General features: G+C 34.4%; 1 protein-coding gene across 1 annotated transcript in view; it reads right to left on the bottom strand.

Annotated features, from left to right (window-relative positions):
* LOC101892682 (kazrin) overlaps positions 1–21951 on the bottom strand; it is a 69371-nt gene extending 47420 nt beyond the window's left edge. Inside the window, exons 1-2 of the mRNA XM_020037623.2 lie at positions 21268–21951; positions 12835–13693 (exon numbers count right to left, since the gene is read on the bottom strand). Coding sequence (XP_019893182.1) covers positions 12835–13693; positions 21268–21381 — 973 coding nt within the window. The 5' untranslated portion in view covers positions 21382–21951. The remainder of the gene's footprint in view (positions 1–12834; positions 13694–21267) is intronic.
* Between the last annotated feature and the right edge of the window lie 852 nt (positions 21952–22803).

Below are 22803 nucleotides of genomic sequence, written 5' to 3' on the forward strand. Positions count from 1 at the left end.
CAAAAAATTCAGAGGTTTATTGATTTGAATAGTAAAGTGGCCATAAAACTTTAATAACAAAAAGCAGTGATGGTCTGGTGAGGTAAATATTTATTTGGTAGTTGGTTTAAAACTAAATTTCAATTTTAAAATCGGGAAGAATATCCATATTTTGGCGTATTATTTTAAAACATGTTCCTATGATGATTCAATCTGGATCTTTTGAAAAATAAGTAGTGAAAATCGTACAACCTAATATTTTTATATTAAGAATTAACGTTTTATGAAATGTATATGTGGTATCCCTTACTATTAAATGCTACATGGGTCATAACAATTTCGGAATTCTGTTGGTAATCAATTTATATTCTCAATGAAACAGAATCATAATCACTGCTTATCCCTGCATGGTTCTTCTTAAACAAGAAATTGCTGAGGGTAATGAGACAAAAATTTCGAAAATATACAACTAAATTAGTTAGAAAGTCTCAATCTGTGCTCTGACGAATATTTACTCTTAACATATGACCATTATTCAGGGTGGTATGAAAAAACAGCAACCAACTTCAGACTGCTGTCATTTTTAAGCCACTTGTCCGACAGATGTTAAAATTATTCCAATGATAGCTCATTATATTGTTTACAAGCGTACAAAAGCAAAAGCAAGTTATTCGTGATAGAATTCAAGCGTGATAGTGTGATTTCTTTATATTTGGCTGGAAAAACACAAGTGGCTACCGGTAGAGCACTCCAGCATTTAAATGTGAATAAATCTTTTATGTCTCGTACCATCGCTTGTTACCGTGATACTGATAGCGTAGCGTAGCCTGAAGTCAAGGTAGTGGACGGAAGAAAACATTAACATCAGCAGAAATGGTTCGAAAAATAAAGAAGCGACTTGATCGAAAACCGCGTCGCAGTGGCCGAAAAATGGCTCGTGTGCTGAACATATCGCAATATTCCATTCGCCAAATATTGAAAATTAGCTAGGGGATGAAGCCATTGAAATTCCAAAAAAGTGTAAGAGCTTACATCGCAATAGACTCAAAAGAGCTAAAGAGCTAAAGTGGTGGACTGCTGAATTTTGTTTTCTCCGATGAGAAAACAGTCGTGTCCAGCAGTTTGTAAAAAAAACAAAATGATCGCGTTACTTGCAAAAGAAGTCAGCTGAAAATGTGAACCTTCGGTTGGCCACCAGAACTCAAGCGCAGGCCATGATGATAGTGTGGGCCGCCATAACAGCTGATCGCAACAGAATAAATGCCAAATATTGTCGCAAAATATTCTGAAGGGTGTACTAAAGCCTAGGGCACGCAAACATTTTGGCCGCTGACCTTGGACATTCGTACAAGACTCCTCACCATTGCAATCAGCACGTGCCACCCAAGAATGGTAACAATATGAAATTCCTCACTTCATTTCTAGCGCACTATGGCCACCAAAATCTCCGGATACCAATCCGTTGGACTATTGTGTCTGGAGTATTTTGCAAAGCAAGGTTGGCACAAAAAATACCAAAGTGTCGATCACCTCAAGCAAGCGCTACGCCAGAAATGGGCCATAATACAGCAGAGCAACATTCGGGCAGAGTGTGATTGTTCCATTGGCCGTTTGAAGGCCATATTTCGTGCCAAAGTTGGTCAATTCGAACTAATCTACACTTATTCTAAAATTTGATGCCATTTCCGATATTTTTAGCTTACATTCAATAAAATTTAAAAAAAATGTAAAAAGTATAACTTTTGACTTTTTTTGGGGGGAATGTAGCATTAACTTCGGATTTATGTACATCATAGAAGGAATATTGTTTCACCTGATTTATTTCTGATTCAAATATTAGGACGTATAAAATTTGAACAAAGACACATATCGTCTTTGCTTTCTCCAAGGTAAGTTATTCTTTTTTAAAATGTTGTGGATGAAGAAGGCCGATTTTGAGTTTGGTTCTGATTTTTTCGTTGGAAAAGAAAAAGTTTTAAACAAATAGGTTCAGTTAGTACCACTAATGGACAGCAAGGAGGGGAAATGGAAGCGGGTAAATTTTCTTGGAAGTTTGGGCTGATCAATAATATAACGTGCATGGGGATTCGATGAGATACAGACGGAATGACAATCCTAATATATGCATGACCATCACCTCATCTCATGAAGACCACAATTTTACTCACCCGTTTAAAAATGTACAATATACAAAATGCAGAAAGTGTCCTTAGGGTAAAGTTATGCCTAAATATCCTAATAGTTGGACTTCATTTTTAAACCCTCTGCATTATGGCTACAGACGGTATATATCACTTGATACGGCCAAAAGGTGCCTCATCGATATAACGGTTTTAGACCATAGGCCTCTATGGACCAAATCCGTTTCAGGACATTTGGAAACGATCTAGCGGTGTCCGTCCGTCTGTTTGTCTGGTTGGGTGGTGCGTACGATTTGATCTAAACTTGCTACATCGTAATTTTTTGTCAAACTTAGATCAAGATGGTTAAGTCCTTCTGGTACCTCTCCCATAAAATGTCAATATTCTCAAAGAAAATAATTTACTGCATAGAAAGAGAAAGAAACTCCGATTTAGTCTCAACTTTGCAAATCCTAATATTTGCATCAGTGCTAGGTCAGGTGTGAAAATGGACAATATCGGTCAACTCAATCCAGTACCTCCCCAACAAATGGTCAAAAGTTTGAATAATTAAAGCTCTTATAAAATGTGATATGTCCGATTGTCTTCAAATTTCACACCTCACAATATTTTTATTAACCCAAGGTTTGGCGTGAAGATGGTACCTCCCCCACAAAAGGTCAAAATGTTGAATATTCATAAAACGCGAAATTAACATCTCATTCCATTCAGACTTGGTACATCTCAATATTTCCATCAACACATGATCTATGGTAGAGATCGGAACATTTCTTCTGGTACCTTCACCAACATAGGGTTCAAGATTTAAAAAACCAAACGCTCAAAGAAAGCGAAATAAGCATCAAACTCTCTTCAGATTTCACACATCTCATTATTTCTACTAACACAAGATCATCTGTGAAGATGGGTATATAGTTCCACTCCCTCTGGTACCTCCCTCACAAAGTGTCAAAATTTTAACTATCCATGAAGATCATAGAACGCGAAATTAACACTTGGCACATCTCAATATTTCTATCAACACAAGGTCTGTTATAAATATGGTAGATATCGGACCATTCCTTCTGGTACCTCCCCTACAGGACAAAGTTTTGAATAACCAAAACGATTATAAAATGCGAAATAAGCATCAAGTTCTTTTCATATTTCACACATCCCATTATTTCTTCTAACGCAAGGTATTCTGTTAAGATGGAATAAATCGGTCCACTCCTTCTGGTACCTCCCCCACAAACGCTCAAAATTTTGAATAGCCATGAAGTCCATAAAAAGTGAAATCAACATCCTATTCCATTCTGGACATGGTACATCTCAATATTTCCATCAACATAAAATCTGTTATAAAGATGGTAGAGAACGGACCATTTCTTTTGCTACCACATAGGGTTCAAAATTTCGAAAAACATAAGGCTCAAAGAAAGCGAAATAAGCATCCAAGACTCTTCAAATTTCACACATACAAACATTTTTGCTAACACAAGATCTGTTGTGAAGATGATAGATATCTGCAAATCCCTTCTGGTACCTCACCCACAAAGGGATGATACTTTTATCTGTCATAAATTGCGGAACAATTTAGCGATTCTTTACAGCTTAATATATGTCTCTCATCCAGAATCCTGAGATGAATATGGAATTTATGATTTCCCAAAAATTGGATATAAATGTTCGATTTTCTTATATATATAATAATATTTTTTAGGTCCGACACGAAATGGACAATATTGACCCATTCTTTCCAAACCCACTCCATAGAGGGTCAATAGTTTGAAAATTCATAACAGAAGTCAAAATATTTTAAAATAATCGAACACTGCCTGAGGGTATACATCTGTCGGCAAAACCGACCGATACTTTTTTACTTGTTTGTCAATTCGAAATTTTAAACGATTCCAGCAAGAAATGTCGCTAAAATCATGAAAATATTAAAATGTTGGTTCTAAAATATACGGGGGCTATATGAAGATGTGGACCTGTTTTTTTTTTTTTTTTTTTTTTTTTTTTTGTCATAGTCTGTAATACCCATTAAGATCTTCAAATGCCTTTCGAAATATAGCTGGTGCATTAATTGAAGGCGAACGACCTACCTCAACGCAGAATTTTTGGCAGAAAATCCCCTTTTTTTTAGCGAATAAGCAGAATTTTCGATTTTGCAGTGAAGCGATTTAACGCCTTTAGACCATTTTTTGGGGGTCTAAGTTAAAGATTATGCCTATAAAAAAGAGCCTTCTTCAATTTGAAGATAACATTGAAGCATTTATTCGTGAGATACCGATTGAAATGTTGAAAAAGGTATGGGAAAATTAGACTAAGCTGATGGAGCGCGACTGCGCCTCAAGTCAACATTTGCATAACACAATCTGCAAATATTAAATTGTGTTTTTTATAAATTTCCTAAAGCTCTTAAAATACACTCTTTCATTTTAATATCCTTTTATTCCCAAATTTCAAAACTAAGACTAACGCAAACACTGTTCTGCTTTTTATAACATTCCTAAAGCTCTTAAATAAATCCTTTATTTTAACTTTTAATATCCTTTTGTTCCCAAAATTTCAAAATTAAGGTCATATTTACTCATACAGTCCAGAATCATGGACTTATTCTTTCAATAAATGCCATGCTCCAGTATTTAATAATTATAATTACTTTAAGTACCTTTTCGATTTTAAATTCCACAATTATATATTTTTTTCTTTTACCCGTTTGCTAAATATAATTTGCCTATTTCATCCTAACATGTCAACAGAGATCCATATGTAAAATTTAAACGTTCTTACTTCAGCGGTTTCGTTTTTTTTCCTTTCTCCCATAAATGTGAAGGCATGTGGCAAATCTTCAAACAACGATAATACCATATCTCCACCAAATTTTCACCCACAATATAATTTATCTATTCTCCATATGTTGCCATAATGACATGTTTACACCAACAACTGATACCATAATTTATGCACGTTTTGTTATCATCCTCATACATTGCCTTCCAAACAAAATGGTAATTCCATTAAAATGTTTTTTGCCACATTTCAATGTAAAAATAATAATAACCGAAAATTTAAATTTAATTTATTGTGTAAATATTTTCATAGCTATTTGAATTAATTTCGAAGAAATGAAATTTGCCATTTTCCTTCCCCGCACACATGTGTTGGTGTGTGTGTGTGAGAGTTGTTTACATACATATGTAAATATCAATGCACATGGAATTATTCCCCCTTGGTTACAATTCGTAATTGATTAACATTGCGTTTTGAGTAATTGCTTCAATCTAAGATCTTAATATGGCCTAATTTATTGACTCAAAACTTTGTAGGAAATTAATTGACCACAAATTTTGTGCAGCTACTGACAGCAGAGCAGAGTAAGGCAAAAATTTTTAAATAATTTATGGTGAAGTGTTTGACTGTGAAACGGATTTGTGGCATGTTACGAGAGCAAGAAAATGGCAAATGGAATTTAAGGGTTAAAATATCAAGTAGATATAACTAACTGACTTTGCAGGAAGACAACATAACATACATATATAAAGTAAGTAAAAAAGTATCAGTCGGCTTTGCCGACAGATACATCAGCCAATGTTCGAATATTTAAATAAGTTTTGACTTCTGTTATAATTTTTCAAATATTCTTATTCTTAATAACCTGATATATATATATATATATATATATATATATATATATATATATATATATATATATATATATATATATATATATATATATATATATATATATATACATAATATATATATATATATATATATATATATATATATATATATATATATATATATATATCAGGTTATTAAGAATCGATGACTTGTCTCGCTACCCTTTGTGGGTAAGGTACAAGAAGGGGTTCGCAGATATAAATAATCTTCACAGCAGATCTTGTTTTACCAAAAATGTTTGTATGTGTGAAATTTCTTCGAGCGTTTTGTTTCTCAAAATCTTGAACCCTGGAGGAGGTACCAGAAGGAGTAGACCGATATATACCATCTTCAAAGCAGATTTTGTGTTAATAGAAATAATGGGATGTGTAAAATATGAACCGTATGCTTATTACGGATTTTATGAGATATATAATTATTCAAAATTTTCACACGATGTGGGGGAGTTACCGGAAGGAATGGTCCGCATATTCCATTTTCACATCTAGTTTTGTGCTGATAGAAATATTCAGATGTACCAAGTCTGAATGGAATTTATGAGATTCATGGATACTCATATTTTGGTACGGGGGAAGTGCCAGTAGGAGTGGGCCGATATATCCCATCTTCACAGCAGGTCATGTGTGAGTAGAAATAATGTGTTGTGTGAAATATAAAGAGAACCGGATGCTTATTTCGGATTTTATAATCGTTTGGTTATTAAAAACCTTGACCCTTTATGGGAATGGTCCGATCTCCACCTACTTTATAACAGATCTTCCGTTGACATAAAAATTGAGATGTACCAATAGAATAGAATCGGATGTTAATTTCGTGTTTTATAAACTTCATGGGTATTGAAAATATTGACCCTTTGGGGGGAGGTACCAAAAGAAATGGTCCGATCTCTACCTTCTTTATAACAGATTTTGTGTTGATAGAAATATTGAGATGTGCCAAGTCTGAATGAAGTCGTATTTTCATTTCGCGTTTAATGGCTTCATGGTTTTTCAAAATGTTGACCTTTTATGGTGGAGGTACCAGAAGGAGTGGATCGATATATTCCATCTTCACACCTGACCTTGGAGACAATCGGACTATAACATTACATTTTAAAAGAGATATAATTATTCAAAATTTTGACCCATTGTGGGGGAGGTACTTGATGAAGTGGACCGATATTGTCAATTTTCGCACCTGTCCTAGCACTGATGCAAATATTATGATTTGCAAAGTTGAAAAGAAACTTCACACCTTATCTTGGAGATAATCGGACTATAACATAACATTTTATAAGAGATATAATTATTCAAAATTTTGACCGATTGTGGGGATGTACTTAATGAAGTGGACCGATATTGTCAATTTTCGCACCTGGCCTAGCTCTGATGCAAATATTAGGATTTGCAAAGTTGAAACAAATCGGAATATCCTTTCTCTTTCTGTGCAGTAAAATATTTTTTTTTTTAAATTTTGACCTTTTGTGGGGGAGATACCAGAGGGAGTGGACCGATATTACCCATCTCCGAACACGATTTAAGAAAGATAAAATTTTACCATACCACCAAATCGGATACTTCCTTCGAGAGTTATCGTGCACACCAGCCAAACAGACAGACGGACGAACTGAATTGGTCCAAGGAGACGTAGGGTCTAAAATCATTATTTCGATGCGGCACATTTTGACCGTATCATATGATATATACACTCTGTTGCCCTATGGCTGAGGCCATATATTTTTTATATTAAGTATTTAAATTTTAAGAATCTTTCATATTTCCCCATTTATTTGTTGTTCTTCCTGACATGACATGAAGCAGTTTTTTCCGCTTATTAATTAGTCTGAATGCTGTCATATTGCCACTTTGATGTCATCCATCCTCTTTCATCTCATCTGATTATGTGTAGTTGTCATGGATCCGTTTTGATTCTGTTTTTTTTTTTCTCGTAGCTGATGTACTCTTCGTTATAATTATTTTCTTTGGATATTAATTTGAAATAATTACGCTAGCTATTCATATGATGAACTTGATTCCACAAAAAACTCTTTGTCAAGTACGTGATGCTATTTCAAGGAAATAGATTAACTTTCATCATGACTGGAAGTGACTTATTGTCCACGATGACTATAGAATTTTCGAGTATCATAGCTTATCATTTACCTACACACTTTCATGTATCCACATTTATTTCTGGCATTTGTATATATATCTATTTATAATCTGCTTTTATATAATTTACAATATTTTCAACAAAATCCAAATTCATTGAAAATTAAATTTAATATAAATTGAATGATGTTACATATTGAAAAAGGGGGGGGGGATTAATTACAAAAACGCACAAAACATCGAAATTATACAGATAAATATTATTAAATACACAATTATCAATCAAATACATATTGTTTAAACAAAATTCGCGCACGAACAATTCATCCATTGATTACACAGAGTTTCGAATAAAATGTTATTAGTATAGAGATAGAATTTTAAATAATTTCAACTTTACTATGATTATATTGAAAATTATGGATTAGAAGTAATCAAACAAATACATAAACAAGAACAAATATACACAGACATACAAATACACACGCACATGAACATGAATAGACATTTAGGGGGGCGAGATTTATTAAAAACATATATTGTGTTAGGGTAGAGATTAGAATTTTTATTCAACAAATAAATAAACAACTGAAAGACCAAATTCCAAAATTCTCTTGTTGATGTAAACGACTAGGTCTTAGTTGGATAGATTATAAAAATAATATATTAAAATTAAAAGAGGCTTATAAAATGATTTGCAATTAAAAATCAAATAATCGTTGCCAGCATCAAAAGAAGAATTTTTATATCGATCGATAAGCATCAATTTTTACGTTAAAATCTATATCTGACGATAGTAACATTTGTCATAAGTTAAATGGCTTTCTCATCAAATAATAAAAAAATTGTTAAAGAACTTTAAGGAAAAACAAGTAAGCAAAGGCTACAGTCGAGCGGGGCCGACCGTTGAATACCCTACAACACTATAATAAACGATACAGTTTATATAGGGGAGATACTCGAAAGAATTCCACAAGATATTGTGATAAATAATAAAAGAAAACCATCAGGTTTCGTTCTCTAATTTTCGAATAATAGCAACTTAAACTAATTTGCTCATTTCCAATTTATTGGAAGATGTTGCACATAAATGGTCTTCCTAGATCTGGAACCAATATTTCCCAAAGACAAATAATCTCTCAGAAGTGGCAAAAGATTAACATTTATTATTGGTTTTTGACTGAAACGCATCTATATGAGATACAGACATTTGACTATTGACTATATTCTTCAACGAAATCAGCGTTAACGAAATAGTCAGAAGTGCGTCTTTCCTGTATTTGTGAATTCTCCAAAAAGTCGCTGGAATGGGCATTTTCGTATTTAGTCTACAAAAGTTGGCAAACTATTTCACACATTGAATATTTTTGGATGGCCATCCAAAACTGCTTGGCTTTTGCAATGCCCGTAACCCCCATTCAAATGTGCGTGAAGATCGGGCAATAATTACGACCTGCTAACAATTTTGCAGTTTTTTTTTTGGTCCATTTCAACCCCTAAATATATGGCGATTATCTCCAAAATGAGTAGGCTTCTATTCTGACCCTCATCTGATCCCCATGCAAAATTTCGTTAGGATCGGGCCATAAATGCGATCTGTATATGATATCCTGATATCCTAACTACCTAGTTTTGTTAGCTATAGAAATATACCAAATGTTTAATTCAAAATGAAAATATGCCAAAAATATGACAAAATTGAAAAAATATGAGAACATTTTAAAAAATCAATATTTTCATCTTTAGAGAGATGTTTTTATGCGATTTTTTAGACGTTTTTTCTTTCCTGCCAAGAGGCCATTCTGAATTAATGAGAACTGTCGAAAACAGTTCAGCCGTTCTCGACATATAAGACATCTTTCAAGCATATCTTCTTTGGTAGACATATATATCGCACATATTTTTCTATATATCCGTTTTGTTGGGTGTTAACATCAATGTAAAGATCAGGAGTAACCTTGTCATGGCTTTGTGATTTCGCCGCGATTTAAAATATTCGCTGTTTAATGAAAAATTTTGAATTTTTTCAACAAAATAGAAATAGTCTATTTTACCCGCTAAATATTATCCGATGACCCCCCAAATTGGTAGGCTTCTTCCCCGCCCTAAACTCTAGCTACATGCGAAATTCCGCGTCGATTGGTCTATAATTGTGACCTGTAGAGCAACTGCAAAATCAGCAAATTTTTCAGTTTTTGGTCCATTTCAACCCCTAAATATTATGCAATCCTCTCCAAAAGAAATAGGGTTCTATTCTGACCTTAACCCCACCTACATTTTAAATTTCGTGAAGATCAGGCTATAATTGCGACCTGTAGAGTGATTACGAATTAACATGGACAGACGGACAGACGGACGGACGGACATACATAGCTAGATCGCCTCAGCTCGGCGAGCTAGGAAGATCCATATATACTTTCCTATATGGGAAACCAATATTTCGTGGTGTTACATAATTTTTGGCCCAATCAAACTTATAATACCCTCAACACATAGTGTTGTAGGGTATAAAAATCGCATGCGATAAAAATATGAAAAAATAAAAAAAATATCACAAAATACTATAAAATCTATATAAACATCATTATTGGCATCTTTTTATGTGTTTTTTTTTTTTTTTTTTCAGATTGTATACTTTTTGCCAAGAAGGAATTCTGAATTGACTAGATCTATGTAACGGTCAGAATTGACCTGTTTGTCTATTTCTGATTTCGTCGGGATTTAAAATATTCGCGATTTAATTGAAAATTTGGCTTTTGTTTAACACAAATGTTTTAGTCTATTTTAGAATTTTTTCAGTTTTTGGCCCATTTATTGGTCCTAAATATTATGTGATCATCTCCAAAAGTAATATGGTTCTATTCTGGCTATAGCCCCACCTCCATTCTAAATTTCGTGAAGATTGTGTCATAATTGCGAAATGTAGAGTGAGTACAAATTAAGATGGACAGACGGACGGACGGTCGGACGGACATACATAGCTAGATCGACTCAGCTCGGCGAAATAGGAAGATCCATATATACTTTCCTATGTGGGAAACCAATATTTCGAGGTGTTACATAATATATATGCACATATACATATATAACACATATATAACACATATATATGCGAGCTATTGCTATATCGGAACCGATTTGATGTACTTTCATTCAGACTGAACTCGGCCCGACGTGCAAAAATTCAGGTCATTTGGTGTACAATTAACCCGAAATCGATTTACGACATCTATGGGAGCTATATCTAAATTTGAATTGATTCTCACAAATTTCAATTGAGATCGTCCTTGGAACAAAAAATTATTGTTTGGAAAATTTCAATCGTATAATGAATGTGACCTGTATTTCGTTCACAAAAATACATGGACAGACCGACGGATTGACGGACTGACATGCATAAAGAGACTGAGAAAGTGATTCTATGAAAATCCTCAAAAGTAAATACGGGTCTGTCTCGCTTCCTGCACCATGTTACAAACAAATGCACAAAAACATAATACCCTTACCACTATCTGGTGTAGGGTATATAAATGCGGACTCCATCGTGATTTCAACAGACAGACGGACATCGCTAAATCGCCTTATATTTTATACTGGGTTCTCTGACAAACATTTCGAGGTGTTGCAAACGGAATGAGAAATTCTATATACACCTCCACTGTATGGTGGAGGGTATAAAGTATTTTACTTACAAAAACTGGCTGTAAGAAATTTATGACTATACTGTAAAAAAATACTTGAAATTAGTTCCACACTTAAGTATGGACTGTACAAGAAGGGACCGACATGAATCAAACCAATGATTCTTAAAGTGATCCAAAGCTTTCTGTAAATTCTCAAAAGACTATGTTAAATATTGCGAACTATATCCTTAAAAAGTTGACTATAAGAATCCGAGACTCTTTTGCGGGTTTGATCTACAAATCGAATACTATCAAATTCACTTGGAAGTTTCAATAATCCGGACTTGAAGAAAATTTCAAGCGAGATTTCGAAAATAATATACCTAGAAACACTAGTCGTTTTAAATTGCCAATTTCACCATATATACCTCAAATAAATCTTCATATCGAATGTTAACCTGGAAAAAAGCTCTAACGTTAAGATTTATTTACATTTTTGGCGTTTAGGTATGATTTAGATGTGCGATATATTTCGAGACACAAAATAGAATTTTATGCCAAATAATTTTGTAGGCTATTTTTGGTTACTAAGATCGCGTTTTAATGTTCGAAGATTTTTATAAAAAGCATTAGTTTGGTCCAAGGTTATGATCTGCTTAAATTTAGATATAGCTCACAATTTAAATTGTGCACCATATGTGTAATATTCGTCCAAATACTTCACATTTATTCCTATTATAAACGTTTATTTGCAACGGGTTGCTCTACTAAAAAATCGTTGTTGTGTAGGTTTACATATAGCCCACCCTTCCGACTTTTGGCCTTTCTTTACTGGTATTTAACATCGAAACTTTGTGGAAAAATGCCTGAAGGAAAACTCTATGTTGCCCATCTTCGAACTTTATATACGTTTGGTAGAAAAAATATAACGAGAAATATAAGTTTGGATCGAATCGTAGAATTCCCTCGAGAGTTATTGGGTGCACCAGCTGGCCACCCAAACAGACGACATATTTCAGAGTGGATTTCGTTGAAAGAGACATGGGATTGAAACTCTGGAAACCAATGAGGCATATTGTGGCCGCATCAAATAATACATACCCTCTGTAGTCACTTGCCTGTGGGTAACGCAAGATATCGCAACAAAAAAAAAAAAAAAACTCATTTATTTTGATGTTAAGAAAAAAAAACATTTACAACATCATCATTCGCTTTTTACCTCACCTACATCATCATTTCAAGCTTCTTTCGGAATTTGGTCATTCGAAACAAATTTTCTCAGAAAACAAACTACACGAAAACATTTAACATGAAATAGCTCTCACTTACCTAATGTTGGATGAATATTTGATCCCGAAGCTGGTGAATTGTTGCTGTTAATGTTGTTCGAGTTGTAGACGTTGGCCGCATTCAGACTTGTGTTGCTGTGATTGCTGTTGGTCGACGATGCGGAACCGGCACTAACGCTGCCAGCACTACCTGTACTGCCATTGGCCAGATGATGATTCTGTTGTTGTTCGTTTAGAAGGCCACCAACGCCACTCCGTTGGCTGCCTCCGTTCAATTGTTGGGTCATGTGTGGTATAGCTGTAGTGGTATCTGTACCACCACTGCCTCCACTACAACTGTTGCTGTTGCTATTGCTGCTGCTGTTATTACCTTTCGCCGAGGGATAGGGGAAATTGAGACGATGCTGTTGTTGCTGCTGTTGCTGATTATCAATAGTCATTGGTGATGTTAGGGTATGACTGCTACCATTGGAGCTTAAAGGCGATGTGATGCTTTCACCACTTGGTGTTAAATCATTGTGTGGTGATTGTAGTTGTTGTTGTTGCTGCTGTTGTTGCTGTTGCAGTTGCTTTTGTTGTTGCTGATTTTTATGTTTATTATAGAAAAGTGCTGAGGCGGCTGCCGTGGCCGATGGGGACTGTACGTTGTTCGAGCTGGCAGCAAATTTTGTCGAACCCGCTGTTATCGGTGTGGCAGATGCCACTGATGTTGTCGGCACAGCTGCCGCTGCTACTGTCGTTAGAGTTGCCGTCGTTGCTGCCACAGCCACTGTCTGAGTTGTTCCTGCGGCTGTTGTTGATGTTGTTGTATTATCCAATGACAATATCGTTTTCAAAGGTTTATTATTATTGCGGGTTTTGTCATTGAGTGCACTGGAATCTAATGACTTGATATTTTTCTGCAAGATAAATTGAAAAGAGAACAAAGGTAAAGAATGATAACTAGAAAACTTGCAAAAAAAAAAAAAAAACTAAATCAGTGGCAGAATATTTATGGCTGGCGAAGACATCTAAACAAGTTGGGTTTTACGTTTATAATGAGATGAAATTGTAGTTGGAGAAAGGTAACAGAAAAGTGCATGGCAAAGTACTTGGAAACATAGAGAAATACTACTATTTGATGACAAGCAATTCAGCTGTGTAATGGGAAACGAAAACCGTTAATAATTCACAAGTAAAGCGTGGAGAAGATCTGCAGAAAGCATTACTTATTTAAATTTCTTCTTTTCGAAAACGTTTAGCAGAAATTTGGTGACATCATTTTTCGGCAATTATGAAGGAATTCACTTATTGTTAAAAGATATATTTTCTAAAAAAGTCTTGTAAAATAAGAATTATGACTTAGAAAATGTGGGCTATTCTGCCAGAACTCAAATATGCATTCAAGTGGCTTATTAGAGGCAGTTAAGTGGCCAAAGGACTTCAAAAGATAGCAAACTTTTTAAGAGTTTGAATAAATTATTTTTGCCGACTCTCAAAATTTTTATTTTTTTAGTTTATTCTGATTTTTCAAGATGTAATCGGTGGGATAAGAAAGACTTTATCGACCTCATGGACAATATCGACCTTCACTTAATATGAGATATGTGATAATTTTTGGAAAATGTTGAAAAATGGTTGAGGTGCCCGATATATTGGATGAAAGCATTTCACTTCAACTTATACTGAAAAAAAATGTTTGTAGAAGAGTGTTGGCTTGTTTGTTCGGGATACCATAGTATTTTGTTATTGCAAAATGGTCAGGCTTAATCCCTTTATTGTTGTTTTTATAAGAACAACGTTTGTTTATTAGTGGAGAACGATGGTAATGTTTATCAAGGGGTAAGGCAGGGAATACCTAGGTTTCGGAAAGAGGCACCAATCCTCATCAGCTCCCTTGTTTTTTGTCTGGGATATTCTCCCCAGAAGTTATTTACAAAAAATTCTATGATCCTTTCCTGTTTTATACGGAAAATTATTTTCTATGAAAATTGTCGCCTTTTGTGAGGGAGGTGCCAAAAGGAGTGGATCGATATTGTCCATCTCCAAACTCGATCTAAGTTTGACTATAATACTACGAAGAACCAAGTTTGGACCAAATATATCCAAATACTCCTTTCGAGGTTGAAATGGTCGTATCGGTCCACTTTGTGGAGTGAGGTTGCATCCGATTTCAAGTTTTTATACCCTGAACCACAGTGTGGAGTCATTCCTTTTTTAACACCTTGAAATATACATTTAAGACCCCACAAAGTACATATATTCTTGATCAGCATAAAATTCTAGGTCAACTTAGCGATGTCCGTCCGTCTGTGGAAATCACTTTAGCTTCAGAACGAGATAAAGTAGGTTGATAAAATTTTACTCAAATGTATATTATGCCTGCAGGACTTTTGGTATTGAAAATGGGCCATGTAGGTCCACGTTTTCATATAGCCCCCATATAACGGTACCTCCTGATATTCGGTATTTAAATTTTTGATTTTATCGACAGAAGTTTGAAACCATTCCTATGAATAAGAAACTATTTCAATTTTAAATTTGAAGTTCGTAACGTATACTACACCCTATGACAGAAAATTGTTCGTGCAAGTCTACGCCTTCGTAGAGCTCCCACATAACAGTACCTCCCTATTTTCGGTATTTTGATGACTTTAGCTACAATATTCACCGATTTTTTTTTCAAATTTCGCATTTGAATATAGAAATGGCTTATGACAAAAGTTACGTATGCAAGTCCACTTTGTCGTATAGGCCCTAATATAATGGCTACATTTGGTATTTTTAAGATTTTAGCAGAATTTTTAAGGGATTTTATTTTTTGAAAATTGGTATTAAAAGTTCGACCCGGCCGAACTTACAGCTTTTTTACTTTTTTCAGATTTTCATTTAATTTTACCAAATGTTGGCATTTTGAGTTCTTCTAATGCAGAAACTCTACATTATTACTCTATTTACAAAAAATACGAATAAAGGTCCACCTTTGGTAGAACAGTTATATAATGATACCCCTAGATTCAAGTTAGCCATATTTTCCATTTGACTGAAAATTATTATTTTGGAGTTTTGTATTTCTGCACCAATAACAACAATTCTACCAACAATTCTAGTATAGAAAATCGATTCTATTAATATTAAATATCAACTGTCGAAAAAAACATCATTCTTAGCAAAATCTGTTCAAGACCCTTGAAATTAATGAAATGAATACTCCGAAACATGGACCTACATTTAAATTTATTGCGAAAAATTGTTCTTCGGTCAATGAAAACAAAGTTAAAGCTAAATTGATTGGAAAATATAGTCGAGACCCTTACAATAACTAAAATCCTCAACTAGAAAGAAAAAATGAAAGTATAAATCGTATATTTAAATAATTTGTCCAGATTTTACAAATGTCTTGAAACTGATGTTGTTTAGAAAGATATAGGGTCTACATCGTTTTTTCGATGATGCACATTGGAATCATAAAAAAATCAATAAACCGATATGTCATTTAAAATTTTAACAGTTTTCATAAAAGGAGAGGGGAATATTATAGAAATTGTTTTAAAAACTATTAAACCTAAATAATACCAATAATTAAAAAATTATAGCGGAATTTTGGTATAGAATAAATCTTCCTTTGATACTCTCTGCCTAAAAAAATTTACTTAACTTTCATGCCTCAACTCAATAAAAGGCTAAGGAAAAATTCTTTACAACCAGTAAGAAAAGGTCAAAAGAATTGAGGGAGGAATACACTACACAACAGTGTGTATTTAGTAGAGCTCCCGCAAGTTTATATTGGGAATTTATGTGAAATATACCAACTATAAATCATTTAACATTGCGGTAATTATATTGGATATATACCGGACCGAGTTTCTCCAAATGGTAAAATTCTTTTGATTATGAAAAAATCTGTTCAATTTGGGCTGAGATTACATATATGGTGAGCAATAACCGTAAAAGCGGATGAAGATGTATATCGAGGGTATATAAAAGCCTGAACCGATCTCGATAAACTTTGGTAGAGGTATTTTCGGACCCGGTATTATTTCTGATACCCGGTATCAAATATCATTGTTGTGGAGTGCATATTACGCATGTGAGGGACTTATATGGGAGCTTTAGCTATATCTGCTCCAATTTTTACCAAATTTAAAGTACTTGTTTCTAGGATTAATTTGGTCGGAATTACCAACATTTAGTCCATTTAGGATGTTATTAGCCATTTGGTGCACAATAAACCTGATATCGAGAAAGATATATATGGGAGCTATATCCAAATCTGAACCGATCTTGACAAAACTTTAAATACTTTTTATACCCTACACCACAAGGTGGTCAGGGTATTATGTCTTTGTGCATTTGTTTGTAACAGGTAAAAGGAAACGAGATAGACCCATAGTTCCTTTTGATGATCTGCATAGAATCACTTTCTGAGTTGATTTATGCATGTCAGTCCGTCTGTCCGTCCGTCCGTCTGTCCATGTATTCTTGTGAACAAAATGCAGGTCGCATTTATTATCCGATTGAGATGAAATTTTCTAAACAACATTTGTTTGGCCCAAGGACGAACCCTATTGAAATTGGAGATAATCGGTAAAAATTTAGATATAGCTCCCATATATATCTGCGTCCGATTTGCCTTTTATTGTGCACCAAACGTGTAATATCAGCCCGAATAGTATGGAATTTTGCACATACAACCAAATTAGGCCTGAAAATAAGTATGCCAAATTTTATCGAAATCGGTTCAGATATAGCTATAGCTCCCATATATATTGGTCATCCGATTTGTTATTTTTGTCCTCCGCAGCCGTAATATGCACTCTTTAACAACAATATTTGGGGAAATATATCAAATGCTGCTCAGAAATACCTTTACTAAATTTTATCGAGATCGGTTCTGATTTGGATATAGCTCCCATATATAACTTCGTCCGATTTACCATTTATTGTGCACCAAACGTCTAATATTTGTCCAAATGGGATGGAATTTGGCACACACGACCGAATTTAGTCTAGAAGGTAGTATGCCAAATTTGGTGAAGATCGGTTTAGATATAGTTATAGCTCCCATATATATTGTTTATCCGATTTATTGTATTTGTTACCCTCAGCCGTAATATGCACTCCGTAACAACGATATTCAGGGAAATATATCAAATACAGCTCAGAAATATCTTTGCCAAATTTTATCGAGATCGGTTCAGATTTGGATATAGTTCCCATATATATCTTTATCCGATTTCAAAATAATTTCACACCAAATGGGGAATACAAGTCCGAATTTAAAAGATACAAATGCTTCGGCATATTTAGTCCTTTGAATTTTAAATTATAATTATAATCATAGCGTGTATGATTGAATTCTCCCATAAAAACTTTTAATTATTAAGTGGAGCTCAACTAAATTAGCAAAGTGGTGTAGGGTATCATAAAATCGGCCCCGCCCGACTTTAGGACTTTCTTTATTGGTTTTAACACCCAATCGGGTTAAAACCAGTAAAGAAAAGTAATGAAACCCTATACCACTTTGTATATTTAGGAGAGCTCCCGTAACAAAATAATTTATTTGAAGTAGATCATACCTCCGATCAACATTTGGTGTCAGAGGGAACTAATATATGGAAGCTATATCCAAATCTTAGTCGTTCTCGATAAAATTTGGCAAAGGTATTTCTAGCTCTATAAGATATCTCGTATTACGAATATGAGGGACTTAAACACCAAATCAGATGAAACATATATATGGGAGCAATAGATATATCTGAACCGATTTTCTACAAATTTGATGTCCTTGCTTCAAGACTGAATTGGTCGGATGTACCAAAATTTAGGAATTTTTGACTTATATTGGTCATTTGGTGCAAAATTAACCCGAAATCTGTATATTATATATGTAAGAGCTATATCCAAATCTGATCCAATTCTGATGAAATTTGGCAGAGGTATTTCTGAGCTGTATAAGAAATCTGGTACCAAATGTCATTGTTGTCGAATGTATATTACGAATATGAGGGACTTAAACCCCAAATCGGATGTAACATATATATGGGAGCTACAGCTATATCTGAACCGATATTTTCTAAATTAAATGTGCTTGCTTCTAGACTGAATTCGGTCGGATGTACCAAAATTCAGGGCATTTGGACTGATATTGGCTATTTGGTGCACAATAAACCCGAAAACGGTTGAAGATATATATGGGAGCTATATCCAAATCTATACCGATCTTAATAAAATTTTTCAGAGTTATTTCATAGCTGTATGTGATACCAGATACCAAATATCATTCTTGTGGAGTGCATATTACGCATGTGAGGGACTTATAACCCCAAATCGTATGAAACATATGCATGGGAGCTACAGCTATATCTGAACCGATTTTCTCTAAATTTAATGTATTCGGTTCGATGTACCAAAATACAGGTCATTTGGACTTACGTTGGACATTTGGTGCACAATTAGAACAAAATCGATTGAAGATATATATAGGAGCTACATTCAAATCTGAACCGATCTTGACAAAATTTGATGCACTTACTTCGGAGCTATATCTGGTTTATACGATGAATTCAGTCGTAATTGCCAAAAATCAGCCCATTTGGTGCACAATAAACCTAATTTCGGATAAAGATATCTATGGGGGCTATATCCTAATCTAAACCGATCTCGATAAAATTTGACAGAGGTATTTTCGGATGAAGATGTATATCGATGCTTTGATATCGGGTACCAAGTATCATTCTTCTGGAGTGCATATTACGCATGTGGGGGATTTTATTCCCCAAATCTGATGAAACATATATTTGGGAGCTATAGCTATATCTGAACCGATTTTCTCCAAATTTGATTTACTTGCTTCTAGACTGAATTCGGTGGGATGTACTAAAATACAGGTCATTTGGACTTACATTAGCCATTTGGTGCACAAATAGCCCTAAATCGGTTGAAGATATATATGGGAGCTATATCTAAATTTGAACTGATTCTCATAAATTTCATTAGGGTTCGTCCTTGGGCCAAATAAATATTGTTTGGAAAATTTCATCTCGATCGGATAATAAATGCGACCTATACATGGGCAGGCGGACGGACGGACATGCATAAATCGACTCAGGGAGTGATCTTCACAGAACTTCAAAACTAACTTTAGGTCTATCTCGCTTCCTTCTCCATGTTACAAACAAATACACAAAGACCTAATACCCTTACCACTATGTGGTGTAGGGTATAAAAGTGAGTACTTTTTTCGGCAGTATCGATGTAGAAATTGTCTTGATAACTAATAAAAATTGAAATTTCTTGTCATTGGCGATTTAAAGTGAAATTTGATGAAGAAAAATTTTGTTCTTGAAGTCATCCTTCTAAAATTATACTTTTTGTGGAGAATTTGGCTTAAACGCCCTTTTAAGTACGACTTTAACCCTAAAATGTGTTTTTATAAATATGAGTGAGTAGGATAGATTTACAAATTTGATGTTTTCTGCGAACCTGTATAGAAAATCCGGTTAAGAGGAAGTTTTGAAATACATTTTGAAAATAGGACTAAAAATATGCCTTTGGTTATTCGAGTTCAGTACGGCTAATTAAGTCAATAAAAATACACATCGATAAGTGAAGATGTAAAAGAAAGTGGTTTTCATTTTTTCGAAGTCGAATCTGATTTGATCGGATCGGTCATGTCGAAACCTTCTAAAATGCTCACATTGGGTGATACACTGATAAGGAGCCAATGACAAAAATTGGAAGGTTTTTCAATTTTTTTTACAGAATTCCAGTTTTCCAAATACCAACTGACGAAGAGAGATACGTAAGTTGTCTTTGAATTTTACACTGATCCAGAATAAACTTTATAGAGTCATAAATGATTATTTCAATGAGTTGCAAATGGAACGTAGTCCCCACACTGTTTATGGTAAAGGGAATAACCATTTGTCTTTCCATTGCCATAGTCTCTGATATAGTACACCATTGTGGGGTAGATTTATCTCCAAACATCCCTACCATTTCTCCAAAACGTTATTTTTTTTTTTCATTTTCTACATTGCATGCAACAGTGAAAATATTTCTTTTGTCTTTTTTCTCTAAACATTCAAAACGGAAAAAATTGCGAATAATTGGAAAAGGGTGAGTTCTAAGGTTGGATGACACAAAGTTAAGGGGTCAAAGAGCGTGAGCAATTTTTTAATTTAAGACATCCAATAAATAGTGGATGGGTAAAAAGAAAACAACAGTCAAAGATGAAAACGGAAAGTAAACATGCAGAAAACATTAAAAGTTCTAATCGAGCCAACATTTTTTTTATATTCTCTTTCCCAACATAGAGATGGGACGAGGGAGCATCACGAATATAGTTTGGGGTAGAGTTTGGGGGACAAGCAGGCAAGAATTACATCAAAAAGGGGGGAAGAATGTGTGGAAAATGTGATAGAATGAATGAACAACACAAAACGAAAACAAACTATGAAGAAAGTGGAAAATTTGCACCGTCACTACTTACGGATTCGGCCAACTTGTGCAGTGTGGCATTAATGCGTTCCGGATTACGCGGCGGTGGTTCTGGTGGCTCGGATGCAGCCATTGTTGGACCACTGTTTGCAATATTTATTTGCATAATACAGGTGGAGGAGAGAGAGAGAGTGTTGCTCGGTGCGTTCTATGCTCTGTGTGTTTGACTCTGCTTTGTGACCAAGTGTCTCTACTTAGGGGTCTGGCTAAATGTGACTGATTGGATTTTAATGCATTTCTCTGGGACAATCTAACAACCGGGTGGACGAGTTGTTAGCAGTAAAGTGGTTACAGGTTTAACATTCAAACACCCTCATGCTGTCTCCCTCTCTTTTGAGCGAGTAAGTAGTTTCAATTTTTTTTAATACATTGGTTAATTAGGTGAAAGCTTGCACTTATTTTAAATATTTTCTGTTTGCTATTGCTGCCGTTGTTGTCAGTTAAGGACATTCACATAGCAAAGGACTGGACATTTAGTTTGTATATGCTTTTTGTTTATATGTTTTCTGTATTTCGTTTTGCACTCAAACAAGACAGACGCAGACATTAACACACATGAATTATTTAAAGGATAAAACAACAATAACAAATTGAAAATTCTTACAGTTACATTCAACCATCATGGATGGCATGATTCATTAAATATTTGTAGAGTTCTGTAAATATGTTTGTTTGCATGTATCTGAAAATACAAAGAAGTGAAAATATTTTAAATATTTTTTTTTTTTCAAGTTTTAAATGGGAATTCTTTAAAAGGTGAAGAATTTGCATTGGAATGTGAATTTAAAAGCTATCGAATGGGGATTTTGTTGTAAGTTGTTAAATGGAATGTGCACGTTTTTTTTTAAATATAAAAATTCCTCGCAAATTATTTTAGTTAATATTTACACTAAGTAAAGCCTAATCCGATTTTCTTTACAACATAGTTATATAAAATATATAAACATGGACTTTCAAAAAATATTTTTCAAGGTCTATCAGACTTACAGAAGTGGATTTTTTAAAAATTATTTTTCAAGAATTCAAATACAGGGTGAGACAAGAAAACTGCAACAAAGTCAAACGCCATAATTTTTATTTATCTTTTTTAATTTTATTAAATGAAAGCAAAAAATGTCGGAAATAGCATCAAATTAAAGAATTAGTTTATATTTTTTCGAATTTGTCACTTATGACCAATGAAACCGTAAAAGGGGGCCGAATGTTGCTCTGCGGTATTTTGGGCCATTTCCAGCGAAGCGTTTGCTTGAGGGGATCGACACTTTGTTATTTTGTTTATACCCTCCACCATAGTATGGAGGGTATATTAAGTTTGTCATTCCGTTTGTAACACCTTTGGCACGAATTATGGCCTTGCTGAGTCCTGTTGGAATGTCCAAGGTCTGCGGCCAAAATGTTTGCGTGCCCAAGGCTTTAATACACCCTCCAGAATATTTTCGCGATAATAATCGGTATTTTTTCTGCTGCCACGATCGATTAAGACGAGCGGAGAGCGTCCATCGACTGTTATGGCGGCCCACACCATCAC

Source organism: Musca domestica, unplaced genomic scaffold (genome assembly GCF_030504385.1).
Source record: "Musca domestica strain aabys unplaced genomic scaffold, Musca_domestica.polishedcontigs.V.1.1 16, whole genome shotgun sequence".
NCBI lineage: Eukaryota > Metazoa > Arthropoda > Insecta > Diptera > Muscidae > Musca > Musca domestica.